Here is a 22,077-nt window from a genome sequence, read left to right as displayed (position 1 = left end):
CTGTGTCTCCGAAACACGAATACAGAATCCTAGTGTGGTAATTCACTTGACCTCACCTCGGGAAGACGGAGAGCCGACGAGACACACCCTACATGTATCTGGCGACCCGATGGCCAGTTCTTGTGAACTGGCAGGTGTAAGCATAGCACTAAGCATGAGGGCAGAACAAGCACTTTTAAAATGGATTCCCGTTAACAGTCGTTTATGTGCTGTTCGGCTAAACGGCTCCCTAAGAACTCGAAAGGACAGGGACACACGTCGTTATCTTTTTGTCGTTTCTGCCTACGCCCCCACTGACTGCAGCTCAGATGAAGTGAAAAATGAATTTTACAGAAAGCTCTCTGAACTTCTTCAGAAAGCTAAACGTTCAGACACACTACTCGTAGCAGGCGACTTTAATGCCCAAGTAGGTTGCTTAAACCAAACAGAAAGGCATTTATGTGGGTATTTTGGTATTCCGGCACCGCGAATAGATAATGGTGATCGTCTGCTGCAACTATGCTCAGACAATCGTTTAATTTTAGTAAACACAAATTTTAAGCATAAGGAGAGACATTGTCTAGCACCGACCACATATTCACCATTCGTCAGGTTCTAGAACATAGGAATACTTATCGGCGTCCGACAATGGTGGTCTCTCTTTACTTAAAAGCAGCATTTGGCTCGGTAGACCGCGAGATTCTGTGGCAGTGTCTTTCATTGAAAAGCGTACCTCAGAAGTACATAAACCTTGTGAAGGCTCTTTACTCGAACACTACTAGTCGAGTGAGAGATTATGGTGAATTGTCATCTGATTTTGCAACCTTAATTGGTGTCCGTCAAGGCTGTCCACTTTCTCCATTTTTGTTTAACTTCATCATAGACCTACTGATGAAAATAACGTTCTCGTTGACTGAATTCTCAGGCATTGATCTCCTTTCAGGAGGTCCACTTAGAGACTTTAAATACGCAAATGACATAGTCCTGTTTGGTGAAGACGCTGATAAAATGCAAAATCTTTTAGTAGTACTGAGCAACAATGCCAGAATGTTTAGAATGCGCCTCTCTCCCTCTAAATGCAAGTTGTTGCTTCAGAACTGGCCTGCTTCAGCATCTGAACTCAGGATAGGGAGTGAAGTAGTCGAACGTGTTAACAAATTCACTTATCTTGGAAGTCTGATCAGCCCTAATGGGTTGTTGTCTGACGAAATCTCAACACGGGTTCGAAAAGCGCGTTTGGCTTTTACCAACTTATATCACCTATGGCGAAGGCGAGATATCCGTCTATCAATAAAAGGACGAGTATACTGCGCGGCAGTCCGTTCTGTTTTAATTTACGGCAGCAAAACATGGCCATTAAGAGTAGATGACACTCGTAAACTACTAGTATTTGACCACAGATGCCTTAGAAAAATTGCTCGTATATGCTGGGATCACTGGGTAAGTAACAGTGAAGTTAGACACAGGGTATTAGGGAATGATGGTAAATCAGTTGATGAGAGTGTGAATCTTCATCGACTGAGATGATTGGGCCACGTCTTGCGTATGCCTGAACACCGATTACCAAGACATGCAATGCTAACCGGTGTTGGGGATGGTTGGAAGAAAGTTAGTCAAACCAAAACGTGGCACCAGTGCTTGAAGACACTATCATCTGATCTGAGCCATGTTGGTAGATGCAGACTACGTGGTTGGGGTCCACGTGACTATCATAACCAATGGTTGGAGACTCTGGGTGACATGGCGTAGGTGCATACACTCTCTGTCTTCCCTTAAACTAAGAGATTAAAATCGCTTCATTTCTTTCTACATACTAAATCTTTCTTCTTGTACTATATCCTTATATGCAGTCTTTCTTTTATATGCTACCACCATTGACTTAACTATTCCTATGAATACGGTGTCCATCTTGTTGTGTTAATGAGCTATGACAGCTTGGACGGATGTATATATATGCCTGGTCCTACGCTGTAGTTGACTGACTGACTGAATATCAAGCGGAATGTACGCATAAAATAACTAGGTCATATACCAGTATTATTTCTAAAGATCATTCAGTCTAATTAAATTATGTAAACCATTCTAATTCCTTAATCTTAGACCATAAAAATATTCATAAACAAAAGGAAACACTAAATTCTTAAAAATATGAACTATGGATACATTATGACTTGCCAATTTTATTAAACCTATTTATGAATGTAATTCTGTGAAAAAGATGATGATTTCAGGATGCTCATATGATCATATGATTCCAGTTTAGTTTCAATCTGTAATATTAATTTGAACCAAAGGATTTTGTGGTATCGACAATTGTTAAGTTGCTAACTTATTCGTCTTTAGTTTGATTAATCCAAATAAGTGAAATGAAAACTTAATCATTTTCAAGAAACAATATAATAAACCAGAAATACTTAAAAGGGTTTCGCAAATGTAAAAAGCTGTGATAATCAGCCTTTCTTCGAGGTAGGTGGGTTTCAGAAATTAATAGTACAACCCATTCAATTAATTATTTACGTTGAATAGTGATAAAAGTGACTAATTGATATCTTAAGGAAAGTTATCAATTATCACTGATCATTACCAAAATAACCTCTCGTTAATGGTTTTCATGATTTAACGACGCAATATATTATTCCTATATGTAAGCAAACTTATTCCTAACCATTTCTTAAAGCTAATTAATGCCATGAAACCATAAAAACCCATGGTCCAAATTTACCTGAATTAGTCCAAGGCAGTGAGGATAAATAACACAAGTTGGGGTTTTGGTGAAATATAACTCTTCCATGTGGAACCTGTCGAAGGCTTCTTAATCCAGGAAAATGCGCCTTACTGTTTATAATCATTATACTCACTCGTGCAGAAGGTACTGGAATATAAATAGAACAGAGAGGTAGAAAAGTTCGTGCATCTATATAATTTACTTATTAGACTGATAAACGAAATCCTAAAGGGCTTGTTGAGTGTGTGTTGGGAGTTTTTATCCTCACTATACGGTTGCCATGTCTGTAATAAACACTTTACCAAACTTCTTAAAACGAAGACATACGATTATGTGTCCAAACCGAGTTCATATTGAATAGCTTGGAAATCTGCGTGTTGGGTAAATAATATTTATGACTGATAGAAATTTATGTCATACAGTGAGAGAAAGAACAGCTAAAACCATCATTACTTTGATGAACCTATAAGCATGAAGTAGCGAAACCTTGGTTTAAACAATTTTCTTCGTTTTTCACATACAAGAAAGTATAACGAGAAAACACTACTTTTATAGTGAAGAGTAGTATAACTCAGCAAGACTAATTTACTTTATTATCTACTTGAGATAATTCACGAGAACATTGACGAACAATGAAATTCAGTTATCTTTGCAAATATTATTGTTTGAAAAAAGTACTTTTGAGATCGGCCACCCAATTTCTAAAACGTAAGATGCGATTACTTGTTCTGCCTTGATAAATAGTAAACGAAGCATTCTGTTTAATTGTGTGATTCATATTTCTGAATGTTACGTTTGACTGATAGTCATAATAATCATAATAAAAGCAATAGCAATCATAAAGTGGTACATGAAACATAAAGCCTCTATAAAGTGTCTGGTCCACAACATCAAGTTCCGTTTTTAGATTCTGACCCATCAGAAAATCCATTCACCAAACCTCCACAATTCCACCTGGGTTTGGTGTGCTTCAATGTACGGGAAGGAATTGTTAGATGACTTCTTCAGTTGTACATTTCTCGATGTCTACACAGTTTCTCATCTTAAGGTACGAATGAATCTTACTATTTGTTCATTTGGTAGCGAAGTATGCAGTTACATATAGAGATGTTAAATATTGAAAGATTGGCAGAATCCTTGAAACAATGGTGCTATGGATTATGTAACCAAGCTAACACGTTACAGAGTGATACAAATCTGTGCCAAACCATAGTTCGTACATGACCTAATGATTTAGAAAATAAGGTTTTAGACACTATTTATGACGATTTCTAAGAGAAACTAGGTATTAGATAAATGAAAGCTTTATGAACAAACCATCCAGCACAGAGAACTCCACAAAAATCATCCACCTGAGCTACAAATCTCCACCATATAAAATATATGTTTTGAAGGAATATGTTTAGACGAAATATGTAAATGAACTTACGATAACCACTGACTTTCACAAGATTTTCAAGAAAACTAAGATTTTTCAGACTATCGCCAAGTAATTCCAAATCTAAATATATATAACCAGTTATTTCTCTTAATGAATGTAAAGCCCATAATTGACGGTGATCTGTGATTGGGATATGATCGGTTAGATCAGAACTAAGAAAATAAAACAAGAAATATCTGGGAATAATATAATGACAGCCATTTGCTGCTTCAAACTTTTCAACACTTACCAACATGTTCACAAAGTATATTAACTAAACCCATAAGTAATCAGTACAATTTGATACTATTTATAGACATTTAACGACAAAATTTATGGTTCTCAAAGTAGTCTACTTATCGCGATGTATAATGCAAAAAATCCATTTCAAAAATTTTGTTATTCTTAAATATTATAAGTCGTTTATTGTAATTTCAGACTCAACACTTCTTCATATAATTTTTCTCATTTATAAACTTGGATAAAGAAAGAACAAATTTCGTACCAGAATAATATAGATTCATTTATTTCATGGATTCTCCTTAGTTGTTTACAACTTATAACTATAGTATTAATCATTTAAACGAGGCAAGTGTACATATTTCGATTCATTGGAATGCAGAACTGTATTAAGTATGAAAATTTCTGTAGATTTAAAAATATCACATATTTCTGTGTAACAGTTTAAGAAAAGAGATCAAAATGATTAGAATACATGATCTATTTTACCTAAACTTTGCAGAAATAAGAAACTTTTCTTAAATGTTTTAAGCCTAATTATTTTTGATGCATTGTAACCAGGTACTTGAGTTATCGTTTTCTTTGAAGTAATCATCATGGAGTTTCGTAGTTTGTTTTATGGAGAACAGAAATTTGCAGTAGTAGTAGTAGTAGTTCCAAGCTCCGATTACTCTAATCAAGCACTATAATTAAGTCCTATGAGAGCATGAAAATTTGCAAACAACAGAAGAGATTTACATTTAAAAACTGGTATATGAAATATTTCACGTCTACGAAAAGTCAGTGGAAGTGAACAAATGTTTGAACTTCAAATTTCCTAAGAAAATTATGTAACTGAAATTATTACCTGTTTAGTTGGTGCTGATAATCAGAGAATTTCACTATTTTCTTTGCATTTGCACGAAGGTCAGTTTGAGAATAACTTTCAAGTTTCAGAACAAAGTTTCGTTCGTATATTCGGAGGGTGGCTATTATTAGGAATCTAAGTTATCCGTTTTATTTCATTCAGAACTCGGTAGTTGAACGTACATACATTCTGGTGTAAGTAGCCACACTGATTTTTCTAAATCCTGACGCATCGCCCACTTAACTACAGAGTTCAACTTGTCTTTAATTCGCTTAACGAGTATGGTAGCCATATTCCATATACGCTAAAAATCGTAATAAGGATCAGGATGGACTTTTGTCATAAGAGACTTGCTAAAATCCAGCTCTAGATATCAACAGCGAGATAATGTAGAGCTTAATAAATAGTAACTTTTCGACCAGTAGGCGTAAAATAAAACCTGAAGTCATTTTTTATTTGTGTTCTGTAGCTCATGTCACCAACATATAGTTTGTCTCCATCTCTTTGTCTAAAAACTCCCATTTTTCCATAAACGCTCTAACTAGAATTAATTCATTTACTTTTAGGTCATTTCTGAGGCAAGTATGAGGCATCTTTAGACTAAAATAGCCAAACCAGTGTCCCATTTCTTCAGCTGATTTAATGTTCTACCGAATTTAGTGCTCACTAAGGTTTAGTCTAAAACGTAGAAAGATTATTGGTTAAATTTAATCGTATTCTTCCACTATCACGACTATAATCTAATACAAACATATGCCTAGTATTTTCGTTTTAAAATAAATAGGAAATTCCACCTATATTCTACGTTACTAACGTATTCACAGTACTGTTTAGAATTTGTCAGACAGAAAAAATACTACGGCAATTAGACTGGATCTATGTTCACAATAATCGTCTAGATCACCCATCTACGTACCTTCAAATGGTCTACATAAGCACTGACAGTTTTATTTCTTTTAAATAAAATAACATGAAATCAACACAAGAAGACAATAACCAACCTTGGATTAAATGATTCTTTTGTTAGGATCAAATTACCTTCTAGTATAGTACAGTTAACTAATTGATTTAAATTTCTTAAATCAAAATTACTCATTTTACGTCCATTTTTCGTTTCCTTATCAGTGATTTTACAGGCTTAATAGGAAAATGAAGACATGCGTTAATGAACGAGATGCGTGAATTTATATATAAATTGTGCAATAATAGTCATTATTTCTTAAAGATGAACTTTAAATTATACTAACAAAATTCAAAACTGATATTTATAAACAAATGCTTATGGACTTCATTGTCAGTACGGATGGAATTCTAATGGGTTATAGAAAAGAACTATTAGACAAAGTAATATTTCAGTCGGCATTACCGTTAATTGCCTCACTTTATTTGACTGACATTTTAGTGAGATTGTGTACCGATGGATGTCCGACCATCATTAAAAACTTGGAAGAAGTGGATGGCCGTTTCGTCCTAGTATGAGACTATACAGCAGTGAGCATGGACGACCCCGCATGCGGGAATCAAAACAACGGCTTAACGCGCGAGCGCTTAAAGTTTAGACCATACTAGGACGAAACGGCCATCCAGTGCTTCCAGGTTATCAATGGTGATCTAACATTGATCTGTTCATGGTTTCTGTGAAACTCAACAATCTCCACAACCCCATACTGATAACAGATATTTCTTGAAACATTCGAAATAAGTTTTGATACGTGTCATAGTTTTGAGTCTGGCTGTGATAAGTTTCATTAGCCTGAGCAATTTTATAGTTTGAATAGATGCACATTAGACAGGTAAATTCAACTATAATCATAGTTAAACAACAAAATATAACGATGCATAAAGAGCATGGCATATGAGACACACTTCGTTATATATAGTGATACGCACTCGGTTATTATATTTTAATATTTTATGGAATTATAGTCTCACATAACTAAATTATATCCATTTACCTTAAATTTGGCTATTCATTTCGGTAATTAATTTGGATTTACAGTTGTTTTAAAGCGTATCTTTCTTTTACAGTTAAGCGATCAAACTCTTCATGCTTTTTGAAGATCTCTCACTGATGAAAAAACAAAATGTTTGGCTCTTATAAGCGAGAAACACATTGTTGTTGTTGTTACATAATTTTAGTATAGGTTGTCTATTGTCTGGCTTTTGATTTTCAATTAAATAATTTATTTCATTGTATATCTCTTGAGTATTCAATACAAAGCATAATTTAAAAAATGGACTAATATGAAATCTTATTTCGCTGTCTTTGAGAGTAATTTTTTGTTTCATTGTTAACTTCATATAAATGTATTCATAGAGTAATTGAAATTTACTTATGTCAAACTGACATCTTAGTTTTCATGTTCTTCAGATTCAATTTAAGAATGTATTTAACACTTGTGTTCATGAATAAATTGCAGCTAGACCACCATGGAATACCTGGACGGACTGGACGGCCGATTCGTCCTACTGTAGGACTCCTCAGCAAAGCGCAATGTATATAGTTTGTTTTAACTTCTATTGATACGACTTAGTTATCGTTTAGAAAGTGTTTGCTCATATGCTAAATACAGGATTGTAGCAGCACGCTGGGTGGCACACATATAGCATTCGTAACTACTAAATCCAGCTGTAGGCGTTGAAATTTCAAGAAAAAAAATGCTTTTATCGTGGTTGTTATACCATGCATATTGGAAAATATATAAATGTAAAATGTAAATTTTGGTTGATTAATTTAAATGACCGTTACAAAAACAAGACGGATTTTCTCCATATTCGATAAAACATTAGTGTGGATTCATGGATGTACAATGCAAATATATATATTTTATAATAAAGGAAATTTACAAATGTAATGGAAAATAAAGAGTGAATGTTAACCATGTACTATAACATATTTAGGAGTTAGCATCACTTATTATATCAATATAACTGCACACACAAGCCTATTCAGTGGTATACTAATATTTCATTACGCTATGTAAACTATATGAATCATGAGGGCTACATTTCTGGTTTATCTTCTCAAGTTGATTCAGAATCCGTTTAATGATAAGCAGATTTAAATTTTAACAACCTTTCCAAATATTGATGGATTAAAATCTTTTGATTGGTTATACGCTATCTGAGAAGTGTTCTCACTCTATTTGTTCCGTAAATTTTGATGCAGATTTTTAGTTCGGCTATTTATCAACTGTGACTTGCTCGTCTAATTTATTTTGTATTCTTAATGTTTCTAGGGAATATGTTAAAGTCAAAGAACGTCGTTAAGTTTTCTTTCCATTTAAATTTGTAATATTGGATTTTGGATGAAACGTGATGTATGCTTGGTATGTTTTCTTGAAGTCTACTTGAAATAAATCATACTTCCATTCTGAGGCTTTAAGTGTCACCTCAAACTGTTCACAATATTACCATTTGGAGTAAATGATTGTGCATTCAGAAAGTTTTTTTAAAATTTGTTTCCAGGATAGAACTATACTACTTAAAGACACAGTGATCACCACGGAATACCTTCTAGTTTCTAATGCTTCATTCGCTAAATTCAAGTCTCTTTAAGCCAAGTAATTAAGCATTTATCCTAGTATTTTGTGATCATTTATTAACTTTAATTTCAATTAATCTTTTACGACATGAAAATGACCAAATAATCTACTTCAAAAACAAATAGTGTCCACTGTAAATAAACAAACATTCTATTTGAAGGTGAATGGTACTAATTCATCGAATATCCATTTGTAAAATAGTATTTGCTTATAAAAATACTACAAAAAAGTAAAATAAAAAACTGACATTTTGGACATTTATCTTGACATGGAAGACATACACGTCCATCTGTACTCATACTACCTGTAGAGCAATGAGTCACACATACATCACCTTCAACCATGAATCCATCTGGAAACCAAAATTAAATAAACAGAAAGTAGTCTGTGTTTTGGATGAAAATATATCGAGCATTTTGAATTTAAATTCAAAATACATGCTGCTTATTTTTAAACAGAAAATGCTAAATTCTTTCGAAACTTGACGTCAGGACTGCAATCAAAACAAATACACGAAAGAGCGCTGGAAATCAACCCACAACGTAAACGCCAATACTAATCGGGCAACAAAATGTTCGGCTTTGAAGATTATGCAACTTCGTTTCCGTGAAGTGTTATTTCACAGTAGTTAGTGCTGAACATTATGTCATGATCATGGTTTCCAGCATTTTAGAATAAATCACAAGAAAAATTTAAAGTAGTGGAAAATCCTTTCCGAACAGCGTGACATGATTTACGAAGAGTCGTTTCACTGGTGAACGGCATACTAACCCGAAATGAGTGCATTCTGTGGAACAGCTATCTTAGGTCTGAAGTTCTTGAATACTAATTAAACAATGAACAAACCTGACGAATGATTTGGGCTATGTTACATCTAGTTGATTTTCAAATAAGTTTGCCAATTACTTATTCTTTGTCCTATGACGATCCAAATCAAAAGCCAATGTCCTAAAATAATTTGTCAGTGCAGATATTTGACTATTCCATTTGCGTATGGCATATGATGGTTTAAAAAGCACTTTTACTGTTCACATGAACAACATTTTTTCTTGTGTAAACAGAACGTTTTCTATGATCAGCCACCAACTGAAGAAACATCAATAACTAGAATGCAATAGACACTACTTTCATCATGACAAGCACTTTTCAAAGGTGCACAGTCTTGACGCTATGTGGAATTTAATACGGTTCATTCAAAATCTTACGGAGTAAGGTACCTGTTTTGTCCTATAGCCCGACAAATATTATGTGACTAAATCGTTAACCAGAATACCGACTTCTATGACCTTGTTCATGTTCTAAACCAAAGGCATGTCAAATATCACCAGCAGCCTTGAGACAACTCTGAACCCTTATTGGCCCTTGACATAGAAGCTCCCTGCCTAGTCCTGCGCGTTGAATCCAGAACACAATATCCGCCTCCACTGTATGAATAATATATTTCAGATATACGTTGTTGATATACAAGCAGACCAAACCTCATTCACACCATGAAATGAAAAATAATAATTGTTCAAGATCAAGCTTAAAGGGACTGTGTATATAGGAGACTATAACTAACAGATTAGGAATAAATGAAGAATAGTAAATCGTATAATAGTAGCCAATAAATCAAATGAAAGCTTATGATAAAAGGGATATATTTATATATATAATCTAGTTACTTGATAATTATGCAATAAGAATATTTGTAATAATATTCCATAAATAATTTCTAACAGTTACCATTCATCTATTCTTCGTTTGGATATAACAATACCCTTAAATTTCTGGGTTACAATCTAATGTTTCATATTGTTCATCCCAAATCATTCACGATCTTTAACAAATCTCATCAGTTAGTTTCTGTCACATTCCAACTTGATTGCTCTTACTGATCACTAGGACTTTGAGAAATATATTTCAACACCTGGCAGCTCTTCAGGTGTGTTCCTATAGTTTATGGTAAATGGTGACCTGCAGTTGCATCCTCACGTTTTAGTAAAACTGTATAAATATTAGTTTAATGCTGGCTAGGACCTTTAAGGCAGTAAAGACTTACGTAACTCATAGGTCTGTACGATTCCCGACTAGTTATCTCACCAAATACTATAGTGTCGACGTAATATTTCCGTGAACAGTTTTGTTAGGTCGCAATAACATCTAGAAGTACTTTTGTAATACTTGTTTTTTTTCAAGCAGTTCGTGTTGTAGTTAGATTTCTAACAAATTATATACAAAATAGGTTTTCTTAGGCTTAATTTTTATAACGAAACTACGTAGAGTGACAGTGCATTGTCGTTTCGAACATACATAAAGTTATTTCCGAATATGATTTTACAAATTTATGACTTATTTAATATGCGAAAATTCCTAAAGTAATATTTAGAATGTAGAAATGTAAGTATTTCAATTGACGATATTATAGTTTTGAATGATAATTTAAACACACACATCCAGTTCCTTTCATGAATCTTTAATACAGTATTAATAAGATTACCCGTAAAGACGAATTTGGTGGACTCTGTATCTGTAGGACTTCCAAACACTATATAGGAGTGTTAGCGGGACATAGACTGGATTAAAGCATGCTCAATGCACGATTGCTTTGGTGCATACTGATTGACTAATTCTTATCCAATCAGCACTAGGCGATAGTTGGAGAATACTCTAGAATCTTCTCATGTAAAAACTATAAATATACTAACGTTTTCCCTATTATGCTTCTTACTTCCATCTAACCTTGTTATTTGGAATATAATCTCTTTTTTATTCAACCGTGTTCTGATTTGGAGACTTGTCGAGTGAATCGGTGTCCGAGAATATTAAGCAGTAGGAATAGCTGGGTCATAACCGTAAGGAAAGAGATTATAACAAGAAGGAACCAAAAACAAACACACTTTTCTTTTGTCGCCAAAAGCACAAATTTATGTTAGCAAGTTTTTATGGGATTCCGTATAACAGCTGTTTAATGTGTTAGAAATCTAGAAAATATCGCTAGCGGTAAAATAAAGATTGTATTATAAACCGACAGTAATATTAGTTTATACCGATAACCTACCTGGACAAACCGATAAGCATAGATTTCCCAAGCGGTACTTGAACTCAGGATTCGAAATTAACTTGCCTTCATGAATTATTGTTCTAGATGGACAGTGTGCAACACATGTGCCAGAATTATAATATTCTTTACAACTCTGTAACAAAACGGCATTTAGAATAAAAATCAATGAATTCATCTAACTTAAGAATGTGAAATTAATTACCGGGAAAAAGCTTTGAGATCAAAGTATCTAGTTACAAAGAAAGTCTACTTAGCCTTGTCATGTTTAAATATTACGTTATACAACAGGTTTTTTAAATCCATATTTATTTATCACACACGGGAGTTATTCACTTCTTCTTCTAAGCTACACACAACTCCAAGTGCTTGTTGTGCTAGACAATTTTTACTGAAACGCTATGAATAGCTTGTTGTGTAAATATACTGAACTAATCAAACTAATACCATCACGAAACGAACCGAATCATACCATTAGTTGTAAATTTATATGGTTCCTTTGATAAATATCTTGTACGCATTTCAGTACTTCATTGAGTTCTTTATCGGTAAAATAACTTAATCACTAGTCTGATATTTTAGCAAAACGCGATAAGATGTACAGCTTGGTTTCTTCATTATCGTCAATTCATTAAGGTTCGTCTTCTTACCCTTCGACTCATATTTCGCATGGACACTTCGAAAACTCTTGCGAAACAATATAGAAATAAGACCATCTACCATGAATATGGATAAGTCTCTGGTTTAAACTTTCAGGTATTCGTTTCCGGTGAAACAAGTCACCAAAGTACTAGAATTAGATTCAGATAGTGATAACATATCACATTTAAGGTTGCAAAAAATCTGTTGTTTTACTTGTGTAGCATAATTAGTTTTCTTTCAAGTCTGTGTAAAACCTACACGTAGACAAAAGATCTAATAATGAAAAGCCGATCAACACATAACCAATCTCATCATACTGAAAAAGATATGATTGTATCCTGTTTAAAAAAACAAGTATTTATATTAATTAAATTAACGCAATTATCTCTCTGAGAATAAAGTAAATAAACGAGGCCAGTTTAATGAGCTTCCTACATTCACATTCGTTGAACTGTAGGCATTTGGTGGAACCTTATATTTTTGTAGCAGATATCAAAATAAAACATGACTATTTTACCGTGGTAAGAGAATATCGTCATTTTTAATTGATGAAATGTAACCGAAGTTATAGTTCATATTACGGCTAATAAGCTCAACAAAACGAACTAAAATATATACAGCAATGGAAATTTGTTTGTTACTGTTAATTGTTATTCACTGATCCTAGTTTTCAGAATAACAACATCAATTGGATTCATTTGATTATTGCCTATACTGCTTTACATAATTGAAGGGCTAAACGGATTTAGATTAAATTGAACAGGTAAGAACTGTTTTAAATGTTAGAGATCACCGAGAAAAGAGAAAATATTTCATTCTACTGAAAAATCAGAGAGTTAACTGAATAACAATCACCACTCAGCTGGTACCTTACAGTTAACTGTCGAAAGCTGAATTGTTCTTAGCTTCTTTTAAGACAATCAATCAACAACATATTTCATAATTAAAGCTAGCACAAAATCACTTTACACTTCTCAAGGCCATTCTGTACCCAGAAGAAACTATTCATTTAATTATTCACTTCGATTTTAGCCACAAAAAGGATGGTATAGTCAAACATAATAAAGTCATCGCAGGTGTTTCAACAACCTCAAATTGTTATGTATTCGTAATAACTGAGTTTATTTTTCTAATGTACCTGTAAGAATACTTTATTCATATTGGTTTTTCAGTAAATTACTTTACATCTCAGTAACTAATTAGACTATACCGTATGTATAAAATCTTGAAGTAATCTGTTAAAACTATTTAATCTTATGTTTTACGTTTACGTTTGTCAATAAAATTTATTGTCAGCTATCCAGTGGTTCATTGGCAGATGATAGTTTATTGTTTATTAATTTAATGAATTTAAACACTAGTAAAATAAAAAAGCAATTCAGTGCAGTTTTATCTACATATATGTTACAGAAATATTTAGAAATGATAGTCTGTATCTAAAAGGTAGTATATTAACACAAAAAGTTGTAAAACATGATAACTAAATGAAGCTTATTTTAAACATGTCATGTGTCAATCCTATGGAGGTTATGCAACATGAAGTACTGCCTGTAGTATCCTAGTATAAATAATAAAGTCAATATTCACAATAAACAATAGGGATAACAAAAATATTTTAGTTAAAGTGAAATAATAATTACACATTACTTGAGATCGAAGAAAATTACAAATTTTAGAAAAGAAATAAATACATTCAGATTTGTTTTCTCTATGTTATGTTTAGGATGCTTTCCCATCTTAAACAAACAGGCGTAGTGAACTCAACAATATATATTTTAAGATTTCTTTTATACTTGGCAATTGTTGTTATATTATTCTACAGAAATACAGCAGTTGTTATTTAATTAGTGAATAAGAGAAAATATAGACATAAGGTTTAGCTGTATGATATAATTCCACATAATTATGAAAAACAAAAGGTTAGTATGATCAACCAATTATGACAAACCTAAAATCCCTAAGACTAAGTTAAGGCAATTCCATATTTTTGGTAATTTGACTTATCCACATAATTATTTGAATAAAATAATTGCTAATCATCAAACTGATATTGTTAACATATTCATCCATAGTTTTCTTTCTTGATTTACTAAGACGGTAATTTTCATCAGCAGACTTAATAGAAAACTACTTTTACTGCGCACATAAAAGTAGTGCACGGAAGGTTTATATATCAGTTATCTGATATAAAACACAGAGTCAAAGCGTTATAACGATTTACTTTTGAATTGTTACTCTATCCAAGTATAATGCTCATAAAACTTACGATCCTACAGTTTAATCAAAAGAAACAGTATAGTTGGTAATTTGGGGAATACAAAATAAAATAAGCGTATGATGGATTCTGACATTCATAAGGTTATTGAGGTTCGAATATATGTTAAATCAAATATCTACAAAGCCGAATTCCATCCATTTATAAGAAGCATCATCCAAATGATAAAGGTGTATGGAAATTAATATATCTGAATCAAGATCCTTGTATTAATTCTAACCCTAAAAATTGGTTACAATAAGAAGTGTGGCTGTTTAGCTAAAACGAGCAAAGATAACACTATTTATGCAAAACTGTAGTGACGAGTCGTTTAAAATAAAATTAAAAATGTATTGCCTGGCATTAATAATCAAGTACTGTTTGCATCTTAGTCTTTTGAATTTAAAGATATTGCAGTAGCTTGATTTCAATCAAAAATATAATATTAAAAACTGTCTTTTAGAAATAACATCAATGTCGAACACACAGGATTTCGCTCCAGAAAAATAAGATATTTCACGTCAAAACTATTCAAAAGGTGCTTTTGAAGTTTACAGGTGTTTTCTTTTTGATAGTCAAGTTAATATCGGTTAAAACTAACTATATCGTCAGTGATCTCGAATTTTCCAAAAGAAAAAGTAGTTTCAGAGTTTATTAATTCATTCTGGTCATAAGGCTCAAAAATATACTATAGCCATCCCATTATATATTGAGTAAAGTTACTACAAGTCTACCTTTGGTCGTAAACATACTGATTCATTTGAAATATTTCATCTCTGTATTCATAAAAGCCTTTTATTTTTTAAACACTTTTATTGTTTAGGAAGATCACAATGTCTTTAACCTGGTGGAATTCCTTTTATCAACATCATATAGTGGTGTATTTCAAATGATGAATAATATTGAAAAAGAATAGATCAGATATAGAAGAAAATGATTGATGAGGTGCATTAACTTTGATAGTCTTGTATAAAAGTCCAAGTAGATGAAATCAAAAGTCAGAGAGATGTTCCGATTAGTTATAAGGAACTTGTTTAAATTTAATTTAATAGACATTTTTCATATCGTTTTGATCAAAAGATAAATTACAACTGGTTCTTAGTAATTGTTGGTAGCTTAAAATCTATCTTTAATTATGAACTGTTCAAATAAACTGAGAAGACAAAAAGTATGTCGGAGAATATTTGTCAATTATAATCCAACAAATTAGATATCATAATTCACACGTTTGATAAATTTTCATAACGCGATTTTATAAATGAACTTGATTTGTAAGAAAACTATGAAAATTGTAGAAAGGATAACAAGAAAAACTCAGATTTTTTTAGTCCAATTTGTAATGTTTCTGAACGGTCCGGTTGTTGATACTGTTGAGTGAATTTCGATCAGTCTTATCTGGCTAATGAGCTTCCTGTGAGTGCTGACTTGATGTACCCATCACTTTACAATTCTTTATAGAATAGATAGAATGAAACTAGCAATGCTATGAAAGAGACGCGTTTCGTCGTACTTTAAACCCTTTAACTGGATGTACCTACATTCTCAGAGTTGATGTTCAGTTCAGGATTCCAACACAATACCTTACACTTCGAATGCTAACGCATTAGCCACTTTGCTACCGAGTTCAAACAGCCACTCAGTTGTGTAGTAGGTACGAATTATAATTCGATTATAATAGTTTTGGATTATTCGGTTGTTAATGCTTCTGAGTGAATTTTGATTAATCTTATAAACTGAACTGAAATTTATGGCAATTCGGACTTCATAGCAGGGTGGATAGCGCGTTGGCGTTTGCAGTGTAAGTTACTGGGCTGGAAACCTGAACTGAACATCAACTCTGAGATGTACGTACATCCAACTAAAATGTTCAAAATATTAGGGAACGGGCATCCTTGATTGCACTGTTAACCACGTTTCATCTGTTCAGTTAAAACTTTCATTATCTACTAACATTAATCTGAAATATTTTCGATTATAACCATTGTAAAATTTTTGTATTTATACTGTAGTGTATTTATGGTAATTAGGTCTAAACCTCTATATTCATGAAGAATTTCACGTCGAAAAACTGCTTGCACTTTCGAGAAGATTTCAATGTGCTGTTGTCAGGACAGAGTTGATTACTTGACGTTCGATTCTCGTATTATTTGAATATAACTTACCAGATTTTACTACGACGAGTACTAACATATTTGTATATTATCCCACCCCTAACAACGAACGCTCCAAAGAATCAGATATTCGCTTAAAGTTTATAACATATGTTACCGGTAGCAGTTTATTTTACCAGACCAAATAATTCTTTCGACAACCAACTCTATACTTTGGTACCAGGTTCTTTGGATTACAATTATTGTATCGTCTCCAAAGGTGCTGTACTATTCTACAGAAAGCAAACTAAATCTAATCGACGTCCGAGGATAGTTTATCTATCATATTACATATCACATCAAAGAAAATGCTTTCTCTGACTTTATGTTCTTCAGTTAAATACAAAATGTGATTTCAGTACACAGTTTATGTATCACTAAAGCCTACTATGAATAAATTTAATATTTAGATTTTATTCAGTATATATATTCCCCTGTCACAAATTGTTCACAACGTCTTTGTGTTATAAATTTACGGTACCACTTGTCACTTTATAATCAATATTCATTGTTTCCCATTATATGAGCATAATTCCACTGAGAATAACCGTTTCTGGTAAATGATTTAAAATAACACAACCAATGAATACAGTTTTCAAATTATGTTTTAATAATAAACATAAGTTAAATATACTCTAATATATTGACATACCACACATTGTGAAGCTAAAGGTCCAGTACACCCTCCTAGACATTGTTCGTGACAGCATGAATATGAATTTCGTATTCTTAAACACCGATTACATAATAAATTTTGACATTTAGATTCTAAACAAAAGAAGAGAAGTTAATATACAGGGATTTAGCTTTTACAGTCCACAACAGTTCCACCTAAGTGAAAAGCAAGAACCACATCAAGCTTCAAAAGCAAAGATCGTTTGTTGTTATCTTCTAAGATGAAAGCATCTTCAGGCACAGAATACATAATATTTATGTCATTTTAGTTTTAAGTTGACTAAGCAAAACATAAAAGCTTAAAAACAACTTACGGTGTTGACAGTCTGACAGAGATGGGCCCCAACAATATGTGTTGTTGTTTATCTTTGGGCAAAGTTTGGAGCAGGCTGTTATAAAAAAATAAGATAATGACGTAATGTTTCTACTTAAATGTATCATTCACAGTTCAATTAAAAATGATTTATGTATAATCAGTAGGTACATAACGGAAATTTAGATTTTATTTTCACCGATAAATCAAAAATGACTACCTTTTCAATATGTTAATAACCATTATAATAACAGAGACTGTTATATATAAGAAGAAGACTTAATACGTAGTTATAACTACCAAAAGATTGTTAGGATTAGCTTAACTGAAAAATTTAAGTCATCAGTGTTGTCACACAAGTAAAAACTTATGGAATTTCTGGGCAAAAATAAGATCATCACTGTTTGTATCTCGAATAATCCAAATAATTTGGAGGTGAATTTTATCACGAGCTGACAGCAGCCGAAGATTTAGAGTCGCGGAACCACGAATCAGGAAGCTCAAAACGATAGAAGAACGTTCCTTACTTATCGATGATTGAAAATGTAAATCGTTGAATAATTACTCACTGGGACTTTAGTTCAAAGTATTGTACACTTAATCGCGAGTATTGTGATGAACCCCCAGTGTTCTGTTTAGTTAGTATTTGTTATTGTTAGGATTTGTAAATCCCTATATATCCACGTGTGAACATTTCCTTACTTGTTATTTGATTGACAAAAAGGAGTGGTTATTTTGTCAGGCGCTAAGTTCCAAAACGCCGTTTATAATTTTCAAACTTCATCTGAATTCAATTCATCTTTTCAAAATTTCTATCTCTAGGATCGAAAGTATAGTCTAATCTTAAAGATCATTTAGATTCAGTTTTGGATGTATTTATTACTTCACTCGAATGGTAAATAAACATTATGAGATTATTTTTTCTGGTCTCCATATGAACTTCTTAGTGAAAAAAGAACAAGTAAGTGTACTGACGGACTATCGGTTAGTAACGTTTGTCTGCAAATAACTTGATTTTATCTAGGGTTGGTGTACCTTTTTCATAAGACATTGGTGTAGTACAAAACAACATTGTAACATCTTATTTTCACAAGTGAAATTGAAATGCTAAACGTTAACTTGCTCAAGTAAATGCAATGTTCCTTCAGTTACGGTTTCAACAAGCTTTTATTATACTAACTCGGTCGAATTCTCTGTTTATTGAAAAAAGATAAGAAATAATTTTTTTTAAATCCTGAATTAAAGTCTTCGATAGAACGAAAGTAATATCCATTTCTAACTACTTTATTTACAAATTTTAAAAAACATCACATGTAGACACATGCTGGTTTATTTACAGCAGTTTCTCCTTAATTTCACTTTTAATTTCATAAAGAACCATAGTGATAATTTAATCCACAAACCAAATAAGAAATAAACATTTAAGTGATTAAAAATCTAATCGCGTAATAATACTATGATAGTAATCTAAAATATGTTCGAAAATCCTTTATGTAATGGTTTTAAAATGAAGAAAAAACGCGTTAATTAAGTTCTATTACATAATATTAGCATGAATTCTTAATTTAAGGGAAAAATACCATGATCAACTGTATCATTATTAAGTGTTTTCAGTATATATATATAGTTCACTTGCTCAACAACTGTTAGCTTCATAACTAATTAAACCACTTTAATTTCGCTTTTATGGGAGAACAGATTTAATGAATGAATAATAGCTAATTAAATGATAAAACACTATTGGAGAGTATTGAGGATAATAATGATTAGAACGGAAGGAATGGTATACTAATGGATAAATTATTCAACGTATGTTGCGGATTTGTTTGCTTTTCTCGCGCTGAACTTTAATCCTATTTTTATTAATTAAAACATTTTCATTATCACGAGTTATTTTCGAATACTGTTTTCGAATTTTTCATATAAATTGGCCTATTGAGTTGATGTATAATTGGATTGGGATGTTTAAATTATTTTATCTTTATATTATGTTCAGTTTTAATGTTATTTAAATCTCTAAAAGACGTTAACTTGCATTCACTAAAGTTATCCTTTGGATATTAGTTATTCTGAGGTTATCCGAACTTTATGAATCTATAACAATGATTTATATGTAAACAAGGAGGCTAAACATAGTTTATTCATACCTTATCGAAATAGTTGCAGCTGAGAGTCAGTAGTAGTATGGTGAACGAGAACAACATTGGAGACAACCAAATGCATTTGAGTACAAAATTACAAAATATCTTAGTAAAATCTGAGAACCATACAGTAAATGCTTCATTCGCAATTGTCTTAGACTTCATTGTTTCTTCGTTTCCACATCAATCCCTCTCTGTTCTCGATCTCTCTTCTGCGATCTTGTTAACCTTCTGCCACCAGACACTTCAGTTTTGATTGATGATACATACTGCCTACATCTATCGACATCAGTAGCACACACTACAGTAGTAGTTTATTTTCGGGACCACACAACTCACATAAAATATTTTTCTTGCATTTAGACGAAAAGTGTATGTTTAAAATCTTCCAGCTGAGGTCTAAACATAAATCAATTTAGGAATGAGAAAAATCTTTAAATAAGCAACTTATTTTCAGGTTTATTTGTAAATGTATGCGACAAAGAGCACTGAGATAACGTGTTAATCCATTTGGACTAAGTAATTTGACGTTTCCACTATGGAGCACTATTAGTTAGATAGAATCACAGAAAGGTTTGAATAGTTTTAAACACGTAATTACATTTACAAAGACAGTGTCATGCTATTTTATATATTGAAGTATGACAGTTGGTATCTTGGAATGACTGAACTTAAATGCGTTGTTTATTGGATATGTCGATTTCTTCATGTCGCCGTGAATGCCAATAAAATGAAGGATGAATAGTATGAGTTGAGCAAAAACATAATATTTTACTGCTTTCTAGTAACTACCAATAAAGTGTGATAAAACACTGTGGCAGAGGACAAAGCGTCTTGAAGTTATGTTTCCAAATTTTTATTATTTTCGTCACAGTTTGATAAAACGTCGACTGAGTTTTATAAAAGTACTATTAAAAAGTTGATAAGTGTAGCCTGTTTAGGACGAGACAATTATTTTATCACTTATTTTGATATAGTCACATGTTTTACAATGAGAAAACAAAGGAGGCTTTTAATGTCAGTCGTGTTTGAACATATTGTGCTAAACAATGTATCCGATTTCAAAGCTTTTTTTACCACGATTACAATGGATAATTTGATTTTCTTGAAAGTCTAATTGATGTACAATTATTGAATAATTTTTACCATTCTTTTCAATACCATGTGTTTAGTACAACAGTTTCGGTTAAAAGAATCACACTAATTTCATAAAAATTCACAATTCACAACAATAACGTTCTTTATAAGCAAAGATGGATAGTGGCTAGCAGTGGAATCCAGGACGCGCGTTTCGTCTTGTTCGGAACTCGTCAGCTGGATGTACCTGCATCTCAGAGTTGATGTTCACTCTGGGACTCGAACTCAGTACCGTTCGCTTCAAACGCCATCGCGTTATCCACTTAGCTACTGAGTCCTGATATCCACTTGCTTGTGCAATGGGGTGAAGTTTAATTCACTTGGTATTGTTTTACTTGAATCTTCCCATTCATGTTTTAGGACTGAAATTGATCAGTCTCTTATTGGAGCGAACGGTACTGAGTTCGAGTCCCAGAGTGAACATCAACTCCGAGATGCAGGTACATCCAGCTGACGAGTCCCAAACAGGACGAAACGCGCGTCCTGGATTCCACTGCTAGCCACTATCCATCTTTGCTTATAATGCTTGTAAATTAAGGCAATATCGAGGTATACGCACAGTATGCACATATGCCAATAAGAGACTGATCAATTTCAGTCCTAAAGCATGAATGGGAAGATTCAAGTAAAACAATACCAAGTGAAATAACATTCTTTGTTGATACATGTCTTGGGAAATTGCACAAATGTTCCAAGTAATAATACTTCGTCATTCGACAAGCCAAGTACCAGTTGATACATAATAAAAAAACAAAATGTTCCAATATTGATACAAGTAGTTTTTATAACAATTGTTTAATACAGTAACACCGAATTATCAATAGTTTTGGTCAAAAAATGTCTACGGATTATGGAGGTTGCAATGGAACAAAGTTTACTCTCTCTCTCTCTCTCTCTAATAAATTAGTTTCCACTTTTACGCAAACCAGAGACTAATAACTATTTTTCAAACAAATGGTTTAATTCTCA

At 32.6% G+C, this 22,077-nt stretch overlaps 1 protein-coding gene across 1 annotated transcript in view; it reads right to left on the bottom strand.

The window, feature by feature from the left end:
- Nucleotides 1-22,077, bottom strand: part of ERBB2_2 (Receptor tyrosine-protein kinase erbB-2) — a 75,287-nt gene that overhangs the window by 23,491 nt on the left and 29,719 nt on the right. Inside the window, exons 6-12 of the mRNA XM_051211422.1 lie at nucleotides 17,832-17,906; nucleotides 17,495-17,610; nucleotides 11,797-11,932; nucleotides 9,004-9,108; nucleotides 6,213-6,348; nucleotides 4,134-4,297; nucleotides 2,702-2,851 (exon numbers count right to left, since the gene is read on the bottom strand). Coding sequence (XP_051071480.1) covers nucleotides 2,702-2,851; nucleotides 4,134-4,297; nucleotides 6,213-6,348; nucleotides 9,004-9,108; nucleotides 11,797-11,932; nucleotides 17,495-17,610; nucleotides 17,832-17,906 — 882 coding nt within the window. The remainder of the gene's footprint in view (nucleotides 1-2,701; nucleotides 2,852-4,133; nucleotides 4,298-6,212; nucleotides 6,349-9,003; nucleotides 9,109-11,796; nucleotides 11,933-17,494; nucleotides 17,611-17,831; nucleotides 17,907-22,077) is intronic.

This window comes from Schistosoma haematobium, chromosome ZW (genome assembly GCF_000699445.3).
Source record: "Schistosoma haematobium chromosome ZW, whole genome shotgun sequence".
In the NCBI taxonomy this organism is placed as follows: domain Eukaryota; kingdom Metazoa; phylum Platyhelminthes; class Trematoda; order Strigeidida; family Schistosomatidae; genus Schistosoma; species Schistosoma haematobium.
Note: the sequence above shows the minus strand (reverse complement) of the source record. Positions and strands in the feature narration are given on the sequence as shown.